The sequence below is a fragment of the Apodemus sylvaticus genome, chromosome 10 (assembly GCF_947179515.1).
Source record: "Apodemus sylvaticus chromosome 10, mApoSyl1.1, whole genome shotgun sequence".
Taxonomy (NCBI): Eukaryota; Metazoa; Chordata; class Mammalia; order Rodentia; family Muridae; genus Apodemus; species Apodemus sylvaticus.
Window position 1 is genome coordinate 3098775 of NC_067481.1, and position 22678 is coordinate 3121452.

General features: G+C 49.7%; 1 protein-coding gene across 5 annotated transcripts in view; it reads right to left on the reverse strand.

The window, feature by feature from the left end:
• Positions 1-22678, reverse strand: part of Slc26a11 (solute carrier family 26 member 11) — a 26628-nt gene continuing 3950 nt past the window's right edge. For all 5 annotated transcript variants that reach the window (XM_052194217.1, XM_052194222.1, XM_052194220.1 and 2 more), the window contains exons 5-17: positions 20686-20765; positions 19480-19622; positions 13039-13214; positions 12699-12771; positions 10946-10996; positions 7006-7066; positions 5561-5616; positions 5197-5337; positions 3561-3688; positions 3206-3305; positions 2683-2816; positions 955-1027; positions 1-781 (exon numbers count right to left, since the gene is read on the reverse strand). In XM_052194217.1, coding sequence (XP_052050177.1) covers positions 678-781; positions 955-1027; positions 2683-2816; positions 3206-3305; positions 3561-3688; positions 5197-5337; positions 5561-5616; positions 7006-7066; positions 10946-10996; positions 12699-12771; positions 13039-13214; positions 19480-19622; positions 20686-20765 — 1320 coding nt within the window. In that variant the 3' untranslated portion in view covers positions 1-677. The remainder of the gene's footprint in view (positions 782-954; positions 1028-2682; positions 2817-3205; positions 3306-3560; positions 3689-5196; positions 5338-5560; positions 5617-7005; positions 7067-10945; positions 10997-12698; positions 12772-13038; positions 13215-19479; positions 19623-20685; positions 20766-22678) is intronic.

Sequence of the window (22678 nt, forward strand, 5' to 3'; positions counted from 1 at the left end):
TAAAACAAACAATCTTGTATTTTAATGCCATGGATCATCACAATTCACAATAATTCACAATTAATGACTGCATGAAGACAGTTCACTAAGCACCTTAATAGAGTGGATCAGTTCTTCACATAAGACGGCACCAGGTGCACACACCTGTCCTGGGCAGGGGACCTCAGTTGAGTTCTTGAATTTTTTTTTTAAGTAAGCATTAGTGTTTTTTGTTTTGCTTTACAAAAACACCAAAGTGACTTCCGTTTAAAAGCACGTGATTTCAAACAGATTGCCCCTGTGTGGCACACTGTGGTCACCTCTTCAGCTCAGATTAGCTTTCATGACATGGTCAGACACATCTCTGAGATGCCCAATCTCTCTGACTCTTCTCCAGTAGGGCCTGATTCCAAAGTATTTGGTATCTAGAAAGTGCCAGCTTACCCTGCCAGCCCAGGCCAGAAGCCATGGGTCCCCCTGTCTCTCTTTGGAAGACTGTCCAACCAGCCCAGCCCTCAAATACTCACACCTCGGAGACAGCAGGAAAGAGACACCCTGGGAATCTCATGGCTCCCTGCTCTTCCCCAGAGCCACCTGTGCAACAAACACCCTTTCAGTCCTGCCAGGTGCAGTCTATCAGGTGACTCCAAGTCTCGGTGACAGAACCTTCCAGAAACCCTTTCTATACCAGCTGCCCTTCAGGGGTCTGAGGGAGACTTCAGGAGGGAGCCCCTACGCTCTGGGACAGCATCTTCATGGATGATGCAGGGCTGAGTCCCTGGTTCCTGTTCCAGGAATTTCTCTGCAAAACACACAGGATTTTATCAAGTACTGAAAGCACTACGTAAGGCTGGGTCCTACCATTCAATGCTATTCAAGACAGACAGCCAGGGTCTGGTGCCCAAACAGGAAGGGTGGGACTGCCCGAGGCCAGGTCCCTGCCCCAGCTCGATGAAGAATATTCCACACACTCACCAGCCTCCTCCAGCGTGGTGAAGTACCGGAAGCCCTTGAGGTCAGCGGCCAACAGTGTGCGGAGCACGGGCACCTAGGATGGATACACACTTTAATACAGGTCAGGGTACCTGGGCTCTGCTCTGTGTGGTGGGCGGCCTAGCTGGATGCCCTGAGTGTTCCAGTGAGGCTGTGTCTTAGCTTGGGTTTTGCTGCTGTGAACAGACACCATGACCAAGGGCAATTCTTATAAAAACATTTAGTTGGGGCTGGCTTACAGGGTCAGAGGTTCAGTCCGTTATCACCAAGGCGGGAGCATGGCAGCATCCAGGCAGGCGTGGGGCTGGAGGAGCTGAGAGTTCTACATCTCTATCTGAAGGCTGAGAGCAGGATACTGGCTTCCAGGAGCTAATAGTGCCACTCCCTGGGCCAGGCATACACCTGCCATCACAGTCAGCTTCAGCTTGAAAGGACAGAGGAAGGCGGAGGGAGGAGAGGAGAGAGGTGGGGCCTGCCAGATGAGCTTACAAATAACCGTCTCCAGTGACCATAAAGGTTAATGGTTTAAAACAACAAGCCTCAACCCGGGACGGACTCAGCATGGGGACAAGAAACTGCCTGACCAGAAAGCCAGTGCAGACATGGGGACATCTACTGATGTCCTTTGTTCTTGACACTACACAGAACACAGCAATGGGTAAAAGTTTCCTCCCCCAAAGCTTCGCTGTCCTCTTTATAAAGCTGGTGCGCCCTGGGCACAGCCTCCACGCCCTTAGAGACCCCTGCCCTCCACAGCTCTGATTGAAGGGCACCCTGCCCCTGCAGAGGTTGGTCTCTCATTTCCACAATGCCTCCATTAATCTCTAATACCCATAAGGATGAGAGCTCTGCACACAGCACAGCACAGTGGCCATGAGCATGGTCCTGGACCAGAGTCCTGGCCTGAAGTCACCAGCACTGAGCATACAGACAGCATATGTGGGTCAGCACTGAATGAATTCAGATGGTCGGTAGCCTGCCAGGTTAGAACTACAGCCAGCAGAGAGCCCAGATGCAGGTGCTAACGATGATGTCACCTGACACGGGTTGCTTACAATGATGTCATCTGACATGAGGTGCTTACAATGATGCCATGGTTCAGAGGCATCACTTGGAATTTAAATTTTTTTCGTTTTAGTTCTTGTGTTTTTTGCTTTGTTTTGATTATTTTGACAGGGTCTTAACTCTGTAGCTCAGGCTAGCCTCATACCTACCTGATGTAAGGCCTAAGTTGGACTTGAACTCACAACAACACCCCTGCCTCAGCCTCCTTGTGAAGGTTTGTATATGCTTGGCCCGGGGAGTGGCACTATTAGGAGGTGTAGTCTTTTTGGAATAGGTGTGTCACTATGGGCACAGGCTTTAATATCCCAGTCCTAGCTGCCTGGAAGTCAATATTCTGCTAGCATCCTTCAGATGAAGATGTAGAACTCTCAGCTCCATCAGCACCATGCCTGCCTGGACGTTGTCACATTCCTGCCTCGATGATACTTGACTGAACCTCTGAACCTGTAAGCCAGCCCAATTAACTGTTGTCCTTATAAGAGTTGCCTTGGTCATGGTATCTGTTCACAGCAGGAAACCCTAACGAAGACACTCCTACATTCTGGGACTATAGGTAGGTGTGCCATTGTATCCACACGGATCACATTAGCCTGGGGCCCCGGGGAGGCTGTGGACCCTCCTCATAAGGTGGCCTGGCTCTCCTACCTGTAAGCCAACAAAGGCCAGAGCGACACCTTTCTTCTGGAAGTCCATCAGGAGCTCACCGAGGCCCGCAATCACGGTGTAGTCTATACTGCTGACATGTGTGCACTCCAGAACCGCGGAACGTGGTGGGGATGCTGAGGAGACAAGCCAAGAGTGTACCACAGGGCTCTGCAGCTGTGGCGGTGGTGAAAAATGTCCATCACGAGATCAGTTCCCAGGCTGTCGCCCAGCAAAGGGGACAAGGTGGGAAGAATGGGTATCTGGAGAAAACTACTTCCTTCTCAGGTTCCCTTAAACGTCAGTTCCCCAGACAGAACAGGAGCAAGCACCGCCCTTACTGACAGGCTGTAGGGGACTCCCAGTGGGAGCTGTCCTATCTGCAGCAGACACTACTCAAAGACGCCTGAACCAACCGTGAAAGCAAGCAGGTGAATGTCTCCCTGACCGTTGAGGGTGCCAAGGCTGTGGTAGGGGACTGCAGGAGTGCGTGCTGCTTCCTGCTCATATTGACTGCCTCACATACCTTCCAGTGCCCGGTTTGTCATCGCCTCTCGGAGGGCATCAATGGCAGGGAAGTGCAGGCCGCTGGCTGGCTGGAGAACAAGAATTTGTCCCTCTGACACCTGGGTTGGGGGTTCGGGATGAACGTTAAAATCAGACAAGACAGGATAGTCTTCTAAGCTTCGTTCGCTGCACCAGGGGGGACCCCTAACCCAAGCCTAGCATATGGGGTACAGTAGGAGCGGGAGCCAGCAGGAGAGCCCCCAACACCTCACACTCAGGAGAGCTAGAACATGCTCTCCCTCAGGAGAGCTACAGCAAGCAAGGAGGGTGGGGGCTGGGGATTCCCACCCACACTCTCCCTGCTCTGAGCCTACCTGGGTCTTGGGCCGAGCGGCAGAGTGCAGGAGAATGAGCAAAGACACCAGGGTCCCAGCCAGGATGCCGTACTGGATCTCCCAGAAGGACAGCAGGAATGTCACACAGAGTGGCAGCAGATCCAGTCCTAGGACGAGAATTGATTCAGGGGTAACCCTCATCCCACCCCTGCTCACTGAGCCCCACGGCCCAGTGGACAGCCACTTAGCTTCTCCTGGGGTTCAGAGAGGTGGCCAGAGCCCTAAAGCACCCTAGAGGAAGGTCTGGTCACAGGAATAGAAGGTGTGGGTTGTAGCTGTTGGGTCTCTGTCTACCAGGCTAGGACCTGCCTGCCCATCTCAGCCTTCCAGCCTCTGGTCAGGTAGGTGTCAGGGAGGCTCATCAGAGAATCCAGGGAAAGGATACAGAGAGAAGTGTTTGTGTGTGTGTGTGTGTGTGTGTGGTGTGTCCATGTGCTGTGTATATCTGTGTGTCTCTGTATTCATTATGTGTTTGTGTGGTGTGTGTGTGATATGTGTGTGTGTGATATGGTATGTGTGTGTGAGTGTGTGTGTTGTGGTGTGTATCTGGGTATGTGTATCTATGGTGCGGTGAGTGTTTCTGTCTGTGGTGTGTTATGTGTGTCTGTGTATATGTGGCATGGTATGTGTGTGGTGTGTCCATATGCTGTGTGTGCCTGTGTGCATTATGTGTTTGTATGGTGTGTGTGTGGCTTGTGTCTGTAGTGCAGTATGTGAGTATGTCTCTGTGTGTGTATGTGTGTATGTGTCATGCTTGGAGGGGTGAATGTGTGTGTGTGTGTGTGTGTGTGTGTGTGATGTGTGTCTGTGATATGGTATGTGTGTGTGGTGTGGTGTATGTCTGGGTGTGTGTCTATGGTATAATATGTGAGTGTTTCTGTGTGTGGTGTGTCTATGGTATGGTGTGTATGTCTGTGTGTGTGTCTGTGCCATGGTGTGTGGGAGGGTGAGTGTGTATGTGTGTGTTTTCAGTGTGTGTGGTGTGTGGTGTGTCTTGCGACTCCAGGAGACCCAGAGGATTTCTTGCCCTGGGCACATGGACTCAGCCTGGGGTTCCACCTCTGATGTGGCAACCGAGGCGGCCCCCGCCCTTCATGGAGTCCCAGTTTCCTAGGAGAATATCAATTCCACTCACCTTCACTGATCTACTTCAAGGCTGTCCTAAAGAAGAAACCTGGGACACAAAACCACTGACCACACCTATACCTGATTACATCCCAACTAGGAAGAAGGGAAAGTTAACCTTGGATCTGTTAAAGGAACCACTGGGTGAGGGGCCCTCAGGCCAGGACACGGGGAGACTGAGAGACTATTATGTGGAGCCTTGCGGTCACCCACCCACAGGAAGAGAAAGGTGGGGGAGGGGAGGATGAGGACACCGAGTTGGGGAAACGCTGCAGTCTGCCTGTAGCGAGAGAGCTGGCTCAGCTGACTGTGTGGAAGCCCAGCTCCTCTGAGCAGCCATCTCACCATTTCCAGCTTTTTGTGTGTCTCTGAGTTTACCAGAGTGCCACAGCTCCAGCCCACAGTGGGGCTGCAGGCCGTGAGGGATAACAAAGGGTGCCCTCGGCACCCCCAGACACCCCCCTCAGAGCCACCTGCTTTGCGTACGCACTCTGAACACGCCAGAGCCTCCCGAAGATCTTGACGTCAAAGAGCGGGGCCACAGCAGTGATGATGACGGCGGCCAGTGCAGACTTGGGGATGTAGTAGAAGAGGGAGGTCAAGAAGTCCAGAGACAGCAGCACCAGCACACCTGTGGGGGTGGCAGGTCACCTGGGGGCAGGTACCCACCGGCCAGCACCCAACGACACAGCCTCATTGGAGGGACGGAGGAGCCTGGTTATCCACTGGACAATTATGGACCCACACAGACTTGGTAGGAACGCCATACATGGTCAGAGAACTATGGGCTCCCCCTCCTCCACCATTTCTACCATAGGTGCCCTGGGTAAAGAAGGGGAGGGAGTGGAGCTCACCAGTCACCAGGCCTCCTGCCGGGGTACACACCCCTGTCTGGGCATTCACAGCTGTCCTGGAAGACAGCAGGGAGAAATCCGTCAATCCATCAATCCCCCACCCTCATACCCTCACACCCTCACACACACACACACACACACACACACACACACACACGGCTGAGAGGGGAGCGGTCTGGCCTCACTCAGGGGCTGACCTTCCATGAAACCTGAGGTGGAGGTGAGGGCCTGTGGAGTTGACACCAGGTGCCTGGGCCCCCTCAGCAGAATGACATGAGTGAGTCATCTGCTGATGACTGGGACAATCTCCCTGGTTGTTTTGTTTGAGTTTTTATCTTGCCACCCACCCCCATTCCTAGTGTCCCTTCCTCTTCCTCAGGGTTCCGTTAATCAGGGATTCCTGCGTGAGCCCGGGTGTGGGTCTGTTACCTCAATGCTGGCAACTGGCCATTGGCCACACCACTGAAGAAAACGACTCCCCAACCCCTGGCAGCCATTAGCAGCCAACAGCTCTTCAGCTAGGGATGGGTGGGCTGTCTTGCTTTCCCTAATACATACTATTTATTACTAAGTATGAAAAACACCGTTCTGGGGCTGGAGAGACGGCTCAGTGGTTAAGAACACTGACTGCTCTTCTAGAGGTCCTGAGTTCAAATCCCAGCAACTGCAGGGTGGCTCACAACCATCTGTAATGGGATCTGATGTCCTCTTCTGGAGTGTCTGAAGACAGCTACAGTGTACTTACACATAATGATACATAAGAAAAACACTGATCAAGAAGAACTATTTTAAGATCTCCCCTCTTCTGCCCCCCACATCCTCAGTTTTCTGCTCAGTAATATATAGCTCCTCCTTCAGCCTCAGAGCCCCCCAGCCCATCTTCTGGACCTCAGGAAAACTTGCATCCAAATGATGCTCAGGACAGAGATGGAGACCTTCCTATCCCCGTTCTCAGTCTCTCTCTTCCCCTTCCTCTCTCTCCAACATCTCCCCAGGAACTGACTCCACTTACACAGATCCACCTGCCTCTGCCTCCCAAGTGCTGGAAATAAAGATGTGTGTCACTGTGCCAGAGCCTCCCCTCTATTTCTTTTGGAATTAACTCAGGTACCAGCATGCCCGGAGGACTTGATGGGCCAGGAGCACGTACCGCTAAATGCAGGGCAGAGATGCCAGGCGCTATCCTGAGGGGCGGGTGTAACCTGCCTTGCTGTGGACATGCTCACAGCTTTCCAAAGGTCTTTAGAATGCCTCATGGACAAACAGGGAGGAGGAAGAGGAGGTGAAGAGGGTGGGGGGAGAAGGAGGAAGAGGAGAAGAGGGAAGGGGAGGAGGGGGAGAAGAAAGAAGAAGAGGAGGAAAATGTTAAATATAACTAAGGGGGAAAGAGTCTTTGGACCCTGCTAACCCTAAATGCACGGAGAAGAAAGACCATGGCTACTCACCGCCCAAAGCTGCCGGTGACTGGGTAAGAGGAGACGAGGGAGCCCAGCACATTGGTGAGGCCTGGGGAGAGAAGAGTTAACCAGGAGGGGCAGGAACTCTAGGCAGGGAAGGGGGGAGTCAAACACAGGACCGCACTGGGGAAGATGGAGAGAGGACCCAGGGCCCCTCAGCCCGTGCTTGTCCAGGGAGAGCAACCAAATCTTTATCGCATTCCCTACCCTGGAGTATAGCTTTCTAACTCTGTCTCTAATTCAGCATTTTTGCTTTTGTTATTGTTTGAGACAGGGTTTCTCTGTATAGTCCTAGCTGCGCTAGAACTTGCTCTGTAGCCTGGCAATGGTGGCGCACACCTTTAATCCCAGCACTCTGGGAGGCAGAGGCAGGTGGATTTCTGAGTTTGAGGTCAGCCTGGTCTACAGAGTGAATTCCAGGACAGCCAGGGCTATACAGAGAAATCTTATCTCAAAAAAACCAACCAACCAACCAAACAAACAAACAAAACTTGCTCTGTAGACCAGGCGGGCCTTGAACTCACAGAGATCCGCCTGCCTCTGCCTCCTGAGTGCTGGGACTAAAGGTGTGTGGTGTACCCAGCCTTTGTTTTTGAGACAAGGTCTCAGGTAGCCCAGGCTGGCCATGAGCTGAGAATGACTTGAACCTAGAGCAGTCTGTTCCTACTTCCTGAAATCACAGGCATGGCTACCATGCTCCATGTATTCTAAGTTTAAAGTAGATCTGGCTCAAGCCTCATGGTTCCTTAGAGATACTATCAGTAACCATGGAGAGATACTATCAGTAACCATGGAGAGGATACTATCAGTAACCATGGAGAGATACTATCAGTAACCATGGAGAGATACTATCAGTAACCATGGAGAGATACTATCAGTAACCATGGAGAGATACTATCAGTAACCATGGAGAGGATACTATAAGTAACCATGGAGAGATGCTATCAGTAACCATGGAGAGATGCTATCAGTAACCATGGAGAGATGCTATCAGTAACCATGGAGAGGATACTATCAGTAACCATGGAGAGATACTATCAGTAACCATGGAGAGGTACTATCAGTAACCATGGAGAGGATACTATCAGTAACCATGGAGAGGATACTATCAGTAACCATGGAGAGGTACTATCAGTAACCATGGAGAGATACTATCAGTAACCATGGAGAGGATACTATCAGTAACCATGGAGAGATACTATCAGTAACCATGGAGAGATGCTATCAGTAACCATGGAGAGGTACTATCAGTAACCATGGAGAGGATACTATCAGTAACCATGGAGAGATACTATCAGTAACCATGGAGAGATGCTATCAGTAATCATGGAGAGGATACTATCATTAACCATGGAGAGGATACTATCAGTAACCATGGAGAGGATATTATCAGTAACCATGGAGAGATACTATCAGTAACCATGGAGAGATACTATCAGTAACCATGGAGAGGATACTATCAGTAACCATGGAGAGGATACTATCAGTAACCATGGAGAGATACTATCAGTAACCATGGAGAGATGCTATCAGTAACCATGGAGAGATACTATCAGTAACCATGGAGAGATGCTATCAGTAACCATGGAGAGATGCTATCAGTAACCATGGAGAGGATACTATCAGTAACCATGGAGAGGATACTATCAGTAACCATGGAGAGGATACTATCAGTAACCATGGAGAGATGCTATCAGTAACCATGGAGAGGATACTATCAGTAACCATGGAGAGGATACTATCAGTAACCATGGAGAGGATACTATCAGTAACCATGGAGAAATACTATCAGTAACCATGGAGAGATGCTATCAGTAACCATGGAGAGGTACTATCAGTAACCATGGAGAGGACATCCACCTCCCAGGGAGGGCTGTGGCTAAGAGTGCACCTGAGATGTGGCTGCTATGAATGCCAACTCAAGCTAAGGCACTGAAGGGCAAGGCCAGCATGATGACCTCCCAGGAGACACCATATTCCATGAAAGCCATACGACTGCCTTGTTGGGACCCAAGAACTAAGATCTTGGCCTACACCTACCACGTTCTGCCTGCTCAATATCCATCCCACACAGGAATCTTCACAGTGATCTAATCTGGCGACTACAGGTTCAAGACCTACACTCGGAACGTCCTTAGCACTAAGTGTAAGGAAGTCAGTCGCTATCCTAAAGGGCAGGTGTAAACTTAGAATACATGGGGCATGGTAGCCACGCCTGTGATCTTGCACTCAGGAAGTAGGAACAGACCGCTCCAGGTTCAAATCATTCTCAGCTCACAGCCAGCCTGGGCTACCCGAGACCTTGTCTCAAAAAGCAAAGGCTGAGCCGGGCGGTGGTGTTGCATGCCTGTAATTCCAGCACTCTGGGAGGCGGAGACAGGCGGATTTCTGAGTTCGAGGCCAGCCTGGTCTACAGAGTCAGTTCCAGGACAGCCAGAGCTACACAGAGAAACCCTGTCTTGAAAAAATCCAAATCAAAAAAACAAAAAACAAACAAACAAACAAAAACCAAAAAAAAAAAAAAAAAAAAAGCAAAGGCTGGGCAGGGCGGTGGTGGCACACCACGCACCTTTAGTCCCAGGTGGAGCACGGACAGCTGCACCATCAGAGAAAAATGACTCTCTGTCTCCAGCAGCAATAGCTGCCAGTGGCTCCTCAGACACGGTGGGTGGGTTATTTCGCATTCCCTAATATGCACCATTTATTACTGAGCGTGAAAATATCTATCCACAACCCCAATTCCTGTAAAATCTCCCTTCTTCTGTCCCCAATGTCCACAGCCAGGCTGGGCTGACCAAGGGTCCTTCGAAGGCTTGGTAGACTCACAGAAAAATGAGAAAAAGCCCCAAAGACTGGGACTTCCTTAAGTACCAGCTTCTCTTGGGCCACAGAGCCAAGCCAAGACCTTTGAGAATAAAGGGCCAGGGCTGCTTGGCAGAGACTGGACAGTGACAGCAGGCTACACTGGATCACACAGGGTCACACTGCCCCCTGGTGGTCGTAGGTTGGGGGCAAATCTGTTGAAGTCTGTGGCATCTCCAGGTGCATATGGGCATTCACATAGGGGAGAGGAGCAGGCGGTACACACGGGTCCCATGACATTTAAGACCAGCAGGGCAGTGGTGGCGCACGCCTTTAATCCCAGCATTTGGGAGGCAGAGGCAGGTGGATTTCTGAGTTGGAGGGTAGCCTGGTCTACAGAGTGAGTTTCAGGACAGAGAAACCCTGTCTCAAAAAACCAAAAACATAAAAATTTAAAAACCACCCCCCCCCAAAAACCCAAAACAAAACCAGTACCATTATCAAATTTAAGATTCTTAGTGTGGGGCTGATGCAGTGGCTCAGTTGTTAAGAGCACTTGTTGTTCTTGCAGAGGACACAGGTTCTATATTCCTAGCACAGGGTGCTAATAACTGTTTGCAACTCCAGTTCAAGGGAAACCCACACCTTCTGACCCACGTTGTACATACACACACATACACATGAATGTGCACACATAAAAAAAATCTTTAAAACAAAAAGATTTTTAGTGTTCTTTCAAATCGTATCAGTATGTAAGTTAGTCTGTAGGGATAAAAGAAAGTGCAGCTAAGCCCAGTGGCCCACCTGAGCCCTCACTGTCCCATGAGTCCTTGCCTGGAAGGAGGGTCTACTGGGAAAAGGTAGAAGTAACGTCCTGGGCCCCCTTATCCCATGCTCGTCTGGGGAAAGGCGCCCCGCCTGGAGTCTACCTGGCTGCTCCCGCCAGCTCTCTTTGGGGCACAGAACAGGGTGCGGCGTTCACAGAGAAGGGGCTACATGGAGCTGACTGGACGCATGAGAACAAGTCCAACCTGTTATTCCAAAACTCCCTCCCCCATACACACACACAAACACACCCGATGCAATCAGACAGACACACAGGCACCGGGAACAGAACGGGTCTTACCCATGGCCAGCAGTTCCTGGTTGGCATCAATGCGGTAGTTATTCTGAGAAGCTAAAGAGAAAGGACAGTGCAGTCGCTGTCACTGATATGCAAGAACTAGTTACACATGGATCTTGGCTGCGGGGACAAGTTCACACTAGGAAATGCTTACAAACCCAAAGCAGCAGCAGGTGTTCAGGCTAGCCTTGAACTCATGAAGGGTCTGCCTCTACCTCTTAGTACTTAGGTATAAGAGGTAGGAAACGATGTCCAGAAAATAAATAAATATTAGAGAGTGTCTGACTTGGGTAAGGCACAAAGTTCTGGACTGCTGGAGAGGGAATTTATTCCAGGCACAACCAGGTCCAAGCAGGAAGCACGATGTACGGAGCTTTGAAACTTTCCTATTATTTTCGCTGGAGATGGCGTGCATTGCTGGGGGTGGGACCCGGACCTTGCACGTTAGCCAATGCTGCACTACCGAGCCTCACTCCAAGCCTTATATCTGGGTTTTTTTTCTTTTATTTCGTGATATTTTATTCATTTTGACGCTGTGACATCTTGCCTTAAATTAGAGTTATCATGCTATCTGGGTTTTAGCCTCAGAATCAGCCTGTACCCATAGCAAAGAGGACCCGCTGTGTTTACAGATTAGAACAGACACCCAGACACTGATAATGCGGAGCTGTAAGAACTGCGGACTTGGGTCAAGTGAGGGATTTAAGAGCCTGCCTTGGAAAGGCAAGACCAAGACCCGATATGTACTGAGCCAACGTGAGAAAACAAGGGGTCAAATTAATAGGACTTTTGTGAGGTAAGTACTAAAAAGTTGAAGATTAAAGTCCAGCCATTACTCCTGATTAAACTAGAACTTATCAGCTGGATGCGGTGGCTCATTTAAATCCCAGGCAGAGAGACAGATCTCTGTGAGTTCAAGGCCATCCTGGTCTAGTGTCAGCTCCACACCAGTCAAGGCTACATCGTTTGCTCTGATATTAAACAACAAATAAATAAAGCAGCTCTAGTTCTATGGGGTCTGATTCTTTCTTCTGGCCTCTGAACTCATACACACACACACACACACACACACACACGTGCACACATGCACAATGAACAAACACACATGTACACATTCATGTACACCCACATAGACACACACATGCACACACACATACACGCTTAAAATATAATAAATCTTAAATTCTTTTCAATTCAACAAATTACACTAAAAACAATTATAACACACTTCACTGCTTCCTGGTCTGACATCATTGTTATCAACGGCCAGCGCGCGCTGTTGAGGCTGTGCAGGGGAAGGAGATGGTCCTTAATGTGCATCTCATTCCCATTTATCGAACATCATGTTCAGCACCGCATGGTAGGAGAGGAAACCAGCGAGGGCTCCACAGCAGGGCCTCACGTGTCCACACAGGGCAAGCTGATGGGGCTCCTCACTCTAGAGCCGTTGGACAGTGCACCGAGTGTGCTCTGAGTGTGCTCTGTCCGACTCTGGGAGTTAGGAGGGTTGTGTCCTTGCACGGACTGTACTCTGAGAGCGGCTGGGATATGCTGGCCCTCTTCCAGCCCGTGATGCCTTCTGTATTCTAGGTTACAGATGTCCACTGCTCCCTCTGCCCCTACTCATTTTGAAACACGCACATGCATCACTTGCATTAAAGTTCTGATGTCAAAGATCGGAATAGACAAACAAACCAGGAGGCGGTGAGCTGGCGGGAGACGTGGGAGGGGAGGGGTGGAGTTACGGGCATCTCACCGAAGGATTTGGCCACAGCAATGGTCTCCAGGAGGCCCATCAGAGGCACCACAGCCAGTCCGGCCCCCATGTCCTGAGGGGAGAAGGTCACTGAGCCATCCTCCTGTGCTTAGGAAGGCTCTGGCCAAGCAGACACCTGCCACAGTAGGATATGCCTTCTTGACAGCTAACGGAGAGAAGCACTGGCGGCTACAGGAATTTACACTGGAGAGGAAGTGGGACCTGGCAAAGGGCTATCCTGAGGTTGTCCTATTTGGTCTCTTCTCCACTTCCCTTCCTGAGGAGTGGGCCCAGGGGTCGCCTCAGCTCCAGCCACACTGCTGGCTCTGCATCCGCTCACCTGCACCATCTCAGAGAACGAGATGGTCTTGTTGTCTGTGGTCACGGAGAAGGGTGGGGCCCGCACAGGAGGGAGCCCCTCGGCGATCTTTCCAGTCAGAACGAAAGGGTGGGACCCTGTCACCTCAAAGGCGTAAGCAATCAAGGCCGCGAAGGAGACCACCAGGGCGTTGCGAGCTGGGGCATAAGGGGAAAAGACTGGTGAGCCCCAGTCTGTTTTGATTTTTGAAAACTTATTTATTTCATGCATGCCGCGCGCACATGTGTGTGTGTGCGTGTGTGTGTGTGTGTGTGTGTGTGTGTGTGTGTGTGTGTGTATACTATGTAAGCACCTGGAGCCTGAGGTCAAAAGATCCCCCCAAGGGGCTGGAGAGGTGGCTCAGCGGTTAAGAGCACTGACTGCTCTTCCCAAGGTCCTGAGTTCAAATCCCAGCAACCACATGGTGGCTCATAACCATCTGTAATGAGATCTAATGCCCTCTTCTGCTACAGTGTGCTTAAATATAATACATAAGTAAATCTTTAAAAAGATCCCCCCCAAACTGGAGCTATAGACAGTTCCAAACCACTGTGAGGATGCTGGTGATTAAACACAGAACTCTGCAAGAGCAATGAGTGTTCTTCACTGCTGAGCCATCTCAGCCCTGAGACCTAGTCTTAGTGAGTACACTATAGCTGCCTTCAGACACGCCAGAAGAAGGCATCACATCTGCCATCACTGCCCAGCAGCCGAGACCTAGTCTTCATGAGGAGATTAAGATAACTGAGTCACTGCAGGTCACAGCCAAGGGATAATACCCTTCCATAACCCTCCAACTCCACACACACACACACACACACACACACACACACACACACCCGCATACTGGGAGACTCAGCCTGAATAACCGTGGGCATGAGCTGGGAGGAGGCACAGCTACACAGTGAGCACTTAACTCTCAGAGTCATGCTCTTAACTGCTGAGTCATCTCCAGCCCGATGGACTATTAGAGAAAAGGGTCAAACGCAGATAACAACGGGAGCACACTCCCATTGGAGCGGTGCAGAATGAAGGCCAGAAGACCACAGACAGAGCCTTTAAAGCATCAAGAGAAAAAAAGTAGACGTCAGTACCCAGTCTGTACACAGCAAACTGTCTTTAAACATCAAGCCAAAATAAAAACCAATTCAGACCTAAAAAGCAGAAAGAACTGACCAGTAAGCCTGCACCACAGGGCGGTGTCAGCGAAGCCTCTCTGCAGAGGGGAGCACCACCACACAGAACCCAAGAATGGCTCCGAAGCTTGAAGAGGACCAGAAACAGTGTCCACATATCAGTGACTTTCTCCTTAACGTGCAGGGCTCCTTAAAAGCAGACAGGTCTAAAGGAGAAGTAGTAACAGCTCCCAACATTTTTTTTTTCGAGACAGGGTTTCTCTGTGTAGCCCTGGCTGTCCTGGAACTCACTCTGTAGACCAGGCTGGCCTCGAACTCAGAAATCCACCTGCCTCTGCCTCCCAAGTGCTGGGATTAAAGGTGTGAGCCACCACCGCCCAGCTCCCAACATCTTTATATGGGCTTTACAGTACACACGGGGGAGGGGGGATGTACGGTCACAGACATCAGCAGGAAAAGAACCGAGTGAAATTACCCTGTCACCCTGCGACAAGAAGCACAAGATCCTCAAACCCTGAAGAACCGTGACTTAGTCAGCGATTTCCTGCTGTGAGCACACACCATGACCAAGGTAACTCTGATAAAAACAACATTTAGTTGGGGCTGGCTTACAGGCTCAGTCAGTCTATTATCATCAAGGTGGGAGCAGGGCAGCATCCAGGCAGGCATGGGGCTGGACATGCTGCAAGTTCTACATCTTCATCTGAAGGCTGCTAGCAGAAGACTCCTGGCAGCTAGGATGAGAGTCTTAGAGCCCACACCCACAGTGGCACACCTACTCCAACAAGGCCACACCTTCATGAAGCACAACCTTTAGGCAAACATACACAAGACGGCTCTAATCAGCCAACAAAGGTAACAGGGGAGACAAAGTGCTCAATCCAAGACAAGGGTAGGACCCAAAAAGACAAAGACTCACAGCACAGCTCAGCAGAGGCCACACCCATGGACGCTAGAGATGTGAACGGCACAAATTTCAACCAGAACAAGGCCGAGACTGCCATAGGGTACAGTAATGTCATCAGAAATTAGACAAATAGAGATGGGTTATTAAATCTACTCTTAAAAGCATTGTAGACCACAATCTCACATTGGTAGAGATTTTGATGCAGAGTTGAAGTTATATTTCCTTACACTGGCACAGAACTTTGTATATTGATACAGGTTTAGGGTTTTCATTGGTATAAATCTTTGTGTATTGATACAGAATTTAAGATTGATTTTGTTACTCTTTGGTACGCATTGTGCCTAGGCAACTCATTTAAAATACAAGGTTTAATCCCAGTCCTTTTAATAGCTACTATTCCAAACTGTTTAGGACGATTAACAAGTTGATAGTTGGGGCTTGGCTGGAGAGATGGGTCAGCGGTTAAGAGCACTGACTGATCTTCCAGAGGTCCTGAGTTCAACTCCCAGCAACGCATGATGGCTCACAGCATGGTGGTTCACACCTTTCTGGTGTGTCTAAAGACAGCTACAGTGTACTCCTAGACATAAAATAAATAAATAAATATTTAAAAAATAAAAAAACCCCAACAAGTTGAGAGTCAATCAAACTCATAGTCTATTGGATATGAGTTAGGGTTATCACAGAAATATATACCTGGGCTTGTACAGATCATAGGTAGCTGGAGACAGGCAATTTTTTTTTATTTAGTTTTTTTCGAGACAGGGTTTCTCTGTGTAGCCCTGGCTGTCCTGGAACTCACTCTGTAGACCAGGCTGGCCTCAAACTCAAAAATTCGCCTGCCTCTGCCTCCCAGAGTGCTGGGATTACAGGCGTGCACCACCACTGCCCGGCCTTTTTTTTTTTTAAAGTCATTTCATTATTAAAAGATCCTCTTGGGGTTGGAGAGATGGCTCAGCGGTTAAGAGCACTGACTGCTCTTGCAGAGGTCTTGAGTTCAATTCCCAGCACCCACATGGTGGCTCACAACCATCTGTAATGGGTTCTGATGCCCTCTTCTGGTGTGCCTGAAGACAGTGTACTGACATATACATACAATAAATAAATAATTTTTAAAAAAGATCTTCTGGCTATGAGATAGTTCTGCTCCTGACAGTGCCCCCATTCCACTTCAAGGAAGGTGATGGGCATCAGTGCCTCTGTGTGGACTTGCTTCAACAGTGGCAAGCTTGCCACTGGGCAAGAAATGCTCTAACTTTATCTGCAGACAGAATGCTGTCCAAAAAGGACAACAGATACAGGACAGCTGACTGCTGAGCTCTGCCAAGACAGAGCAAGTTAGTCCCTCGAAATTCCTGCTTCACTTAAGGTCTGTCAGATGCTCAGGGCCAGAAGGTTGAAGATAGATGCTCCAATGTTATATGGAATACTGGGCACTGCCCAGGTGGCAAGCTATGTCTGTCATTTCTATGATTTTTGGAAGTTGTGTCCCTGCACTTCCTGCACACTCAAATAATATTTATTCCTTCTCAAATCTCTGACAGGGTTGAAGACTAGGTAGATAGTTACAGCCTCACAAGTAAACTAAAGTTGTTTAGGATTTAAAAAGATATCTTTAGGATGGTAATACAGGTTAAGATTAAAAAAACAGACAAAAATTCTAACTCATCAAGATAGGATAGCTAGTCAAATACCTCATTTAAGTTACAAAATACAAGTAGATCGGACTTTTAAATGTAATTCATTCTTTTTTTTTCCCTCCCACCCCCCCAGACAGAGTTTCTCTGTGTAGCCCTGGCTGTCCTGGAACTCACTCTGTAAACCAAGCTGGCCTTGAACTCAGAAATCCGCCTACCTCTGCCTCCCAAGTGCTGGGATTATGGGATTATGTAATTCATTCTTTTTTTTTTTTTTTTTTGGATTTGGTTTTTTCAAGACAGGGTTTCTCTGTATGGCTGTCCTGGAACTCACTTGGTAGACCAGGCTGGCCTCGAACTCAGAAATCCGCCTGCCTCTGCCTCCCAGACTGCTGGGATTACAGGCATGCGCCACCACCGCCCGGCTGTAATTCATTCTTAATAATTTTTATAATCATTTCAAATTAGTTCCTACTATGTATTGTTAGTTACCATAAGAGAAACAACCTTTTTATTGGACAAAATGGGAAAATGTATAGGTTGGTGATGGTGCTTGTATTCTAATGCTAATACTGGTTCCTTAAGACCTGGTTGCCCAGAGAGGAGAGCGTCCCAAATATAGACCCAAGTGACTCTATGTGACCTTGCCTCACTTACTTCTGATTGGCGGATAAAGAAGCGGACAGACAATGGCTAGGCAGAGAAGAGTAGGTGGGTTTTAGGCTTCTTGAGCCTAGGAGTGCTGTCTGAGGAGAACCAAGAGAGAGGAGAAGGTGAGGAGGAGGAGAGGAGAGACACCACCGGTGATGAGGTAGGAAAACATGGCCCTGGGGCTGGCCAATCGGAGCTAAGAGCAGACCAGATGAAGCAGAGTAGATAGGAAAGAAGATTCTAACAGCACAAGGGTAGGCATCTGCCCAGCTCTTGTGCTGTTTGAGGCTTATTATAAATAATAAAGGTTGTGTGTGTCTTTTATCTGTGAACTAAATGGTCAAAGGTAGGATAGAAACCCTCTATTGGGATTAAAACTTTCTGCAACAATAGGGCTAAAAGGAGCTGGAGAGATGGCTCAGCGGTTAAGAGCACTGACTGCTCTTCCAAAGGTCCTGAGTTCAAATCCTAGCTGTCACATGGTAGCTCACAACCATCCATAATGAGATCTGACTCTATCTTCTGGAGTATCTGAAGACGGCTACCATGAACTTACATATAATAAATAAATAAATATTTTTTTTTAAAAAAAATAGGGCTTAAAAACAAACCGCATTTCTCCTGATGTCCACAAAAATCTCACCTTACAGAGAAACAGTAGAGCAGAGGGTATTTCAAGAAAGAAAAAGAAACAAGTAACAACAAGTCTTACACGTTCATGTCCCTAGTGATAGACAATTCAGACAACTTCCAGATAGGAAAACAAACCACAGTCAGAGGTCTACATTCCTTCCTCAATAATTAAGGAACAGAAAAGAAACTGACAAAAATACAGAAGCCTAGGGCTATAGAGATGGCTCAGTGGTTAGAGGCACTTGCCACTAAGTCTGAAGGCCAGAGAACCAACGTCTGCAAGTTGTCCACTGATCTCCACACGTGCTGTCCCTGACGGCCATGGCCACATCACGGTCTAGAAGGCACACAGGTCTCAATAAACGAAATTTGCTTGCTTGTATGGGTTGTTTGTTTGTTTGTTTGAGACAGGGATTCTCTGTGTAGCCCTAGTTATCCTGGAACTCACTGTGTAGACGAGGCTGGCCTCAAACTCAGGGATCAAGCCAGTCACTATTCCATCACGTGGTCTCCGGGGAGTCTGCGCATGCTCCAGCAGAGAGCCCTGCAGCTGTGGATTGTATGCAGCACTAAGTAGACTCAGTGACTTGTTTAAAAAAAGTGATTGTGGGAGGGGATGAGCTGGAGGCAGTCATGAGAGGGAGGAGAGAGAATGTGATCAAGATACATTGTATAAATGTATGAAAGTGTCAAAGAATAAATTAAAACATTTTAAAGGAGGTTGGAGAGATGGCTCAAAGGTTAAGAGCACTGGTTGCTCTTCCAGAGGACCCAGATTCAGTTCTCAACACCCACGGGGCCCCTAACAGCTGTCTATGGCTCCAGTTCTGGGGGATATGACGCCCTCTTCTGGCCTTTGTGGGCAGTGCATGAACATGGTACATGGACATACATGCAGGCAAAACACTCACACATAAAAACTTAAGGCCAGGTGGTGGTGGTGCACGCCTGTAATCCCAGCACTCTGGGAGGCAGAGGCAGGTGGACTTCTGAGTTCGAGGCCAGCCTGGTCTACAGAGTGAGTTCCAGGACAGCCAGGGCTGTACAGAGAAACCCTGTCTCAAAAAAACCAAAAATCCAAAAAAAAAACAACAAAAAAAACTTAAATGTTTTTAAAAGTAGCGATCATTCTATAAACAAAACAAAACAAAAGACGAACCAGAGTTGGTTGGTCTCTGTGGGACTTGATTTTTTTTCTGATGCTATTTGAGCTACCGACTCTCTGCAGAGGCGCCCATCCCACAGTGGACCTCTAGTCTCTGTCCACCAGATGGCAGCAACAGCGTCCCCACTGCAATGACAGCCATGAACCCTAATGTCACCATCTAGGCCTGAAAACTCTCTGCAGCCCCCATCTTCAGCTCATGGGTGGGAAACCCCTATGCCCACAGCCCCGTCCACGGCCCTGCCCACAGCAAACCGCTGTGGAACTGGCTCTTCTGCCAGCAGGTCTCCGCACCTGTTGCGACCGTCCACACCAGCCCACGGCTGAACTTCACGCCTAGGGGCATCTCGGGATGGGGAGGAGGCATGTGTTCCCGCATAAGCTTCAGCACAAGCAGCAGCGCCATGCAGGCCAGTCCCAGGACGGCGTCGCCCACCCTGGAGCCGAGAAGGCGGGGTGGGGAGGTGCAGAAGGAAGGGGAACGGGGGACCAAGAGGGAAGTGGGTAGGAAAGGGGGGAAAAGGGAATGGTGGGAGAGAGGGGGAAGGTAGGAGGTGGGCAATCAGCATGGACTCAGTTTATCACTGCCCTTTCCTTTTACTGAGCCTGGGTTTCTCTATACAGCTCAAGCAGTCCTTGAACTTGTAATCCTCCTGCCTCAGCATCCCAGACGACAGGATCACAGACAAGAGTATAACTTTTGCTGCAAGTCTCGCTCCCTGCCACACTTTCTACCTTCAGAATAATCTATTCTATTTCCGAACTACTCTGGCCAGGGAAGGACACACCCCTGTGAGGGCTTCGAGGTGGGAGGGCCCCTCATCACCACGGTTACTGGACTATTGACCCATTTGTTTTTTTTTCCAGTCACGAGTCCTCTAGCCCGATGGGTGCTTAGTCTGTTCCCAAGGGGTTTGGAGACCTTCGGACTACATAGTCAGTGAGTGACACCCTGCCCACTGCACTATCTGAAGGACTGTGAAAAATAACCAGTCTTACTCCCCTGCCTGGGGAAGGGCGCAGATAGGAAGCACCCTGCCACTACTTTCAGACTCTGGGGAGCTCAGCAGACTGCCCTGAGCTTGGGTGGCTATCCAGATACTTTCTGGCGTAAGGAAAAGGCTATTCACCATGGCTTCCACTGGTCTGATGGTGTGGGTATTTAACTCTCCCGAGGAAGGGCCTCCTTCCTGTGGGGTCCCCCAGCTCTCTCCTTGGCTCACTGGTCCTGCCCACTGCCCTCTACCCCCATCAGCTCTTGGTGCTGTGTCTGTGGCTCATTAAGAGCTTCAGAAGAGAGACACTGCCCAGACCCTCGCTACAATGCTGCCGACTCTGGGTCTGGCCTGGCCTGGGTGTCTGCGTGTGTAACTTGCTGCAGGGTGACAGAACAGCTCTGCTCCCAAGAGTCCATGTGAGAAAGAACAAATGTCACCTGGATGGGGGTGAAGGTGGGGGTGGCGAGAGGGTCTGGAAGGAAGGAGAAAAGGTGCCGGGTACCTGGTCTCGCCGATGTGGAGGAAGGTGTGGTACACCTGGAGGAAGAATTGCCGGGGGATGTTCTGCAGTCCCAGCAGGTTCTGTTCAAAGAGAAGAACCCTCATCAGATGACCGCCCACCAGAGGCCAGCTCCTCACACACTCTCCCCTGCCTCTCCCTCTCTCTCCATCAGGAGAACCCCTGGAGTCCCATGCTGGACCCGCAATCCCCAGGGCTATATCAGGGCTCCCAGGAGACTGCCAGATGATGCCTAAAGGCCCTGAAGCCAGGACAGTGGAGTTATCTTAATATAGACCGAGGGCCAGTTAAAACCCGCTCTGCAGCCCTGTGGTTAGACACTGGCCCCGAGTCATGGCTGTCACTTGTAGTACCACCCACACCAACCAGAAGGAAAAATCAGACTCCACAACACCGTGTGAGACTCCACAACACCGTGTGAGACTCCACAACACCTTGTGCACACACCATGGGCAGGCATGGCTTCAAGCTGGGTACTGACTTCAGGAGAAGGGGCTCTGATCCCCGGTTTTGTTTTTTGTCACTTGAGGTTAGGGGCGGGAGGAGGGGTGACACGCTGTGCTAGCCTGACACTGTTGCAAATACTGAGGTGTGGAACTCTGGACAAGTAAGCAGGGTCTCAGGGGACTCGTGTCCTGACCATGCAACCTGGCTAGAGGGTGGCAGGTCACCATCTAATCATGCTTTGTTTTGTTTTGTTTTTAAGATTTATTTATTTATTTATTTATTTTATATGAGTACACTATAGCTATCTTCAGACATATCAGAAGAGGGCATTGGATCCCATTACAGATGTCTGTGAGGCACCATGCAGTTGCTGGGAGTTGAACTCAGGGCCTCCAGAAGAGCAGTTGGTGCGCTTAACCGCTGAGCCATCTCTCCAGCCCCTAATCACATTTTTTAAAACCAGGTGGGCAGCTAGGATTGCAAAATGGGGTACAGAGAAGGATCCACCTGTTGGCATTAAGATCCCACAAGAGACCATTCAATTCTCACAAGGGAAGGGAAAAATAAAAACACACCCTACTTATGTACTAAAATTGAATTAAGTTGCTTTCCAAATAAAGACAGGGCCTCCTGAAAAAGACACCGGCACACCCCAACATGTGTACGTGACTCCTCCTACACACACACTTGCACACACACACACCTTGCTAAGTTGCTTGCTTGTTTTAAAGCAGACTCAACAACAAACTTGTTATCTAGGGGTCCTAGGGGTCTGGTGTGTGCTGGGAGTTAGATACGTGAAGGTCTGACCTGGTACCTTGCAATTGGGGTGGGAAAAAAAGAAAGAAAAAAAAAGCCAGCCACCGCATACACATACCCATACTCCTATCCTACAATTCCCAGCCCTCACAGAGAGGTAGAGCAGCCCCTGGCCTCGGGGAGATATGAGACAGTGACACAGAGTCACTAGCCAGGGGCGTGGCCCTCAGTGTGCCACGAGGGGCACAAGCCACGGAGTGCAGGACAGAGTTCGGTTCCACTCTGCACATGCGTGCTGGCTGCAGGGACACTTTACACCACAGAACTGTCCTTGAGGGCTGGCAGCAGGGAAAGTAAATTCTACCCTTGGGTAACTGAAGACTGAGTTGTAGCACTTTGTGTATCTATCTTACAAACAGCTGCAAACAGGACATGGAGCAGGAGAGACCACAGCAGCAAAGCCCTGCACTGAGCTCAGATCTGGGACAGGACTTACTGCTGGAGCCTGGCAGCTGACTGGCAGCCACGGGTCTCCTGAGGAGTTGGTCGGAAAGATGGGGCAGAAACGCGCCAGGCACCTAGGCACAGACACAATACAGCCAGGGTACAGCGGCCCCAGACTGCCCTCTGGGAAACCTGAGCGTATGTCTACACCTCCCTCAGGAAGGTCATTCTCCAGAGAGGAGACCCCAGGAGCAACATGTGCTCCTCCTCCATGGTGACCACACGGCCGCAGGCCCCATCCAGCGTGACCTGTCTTGGTCTTACT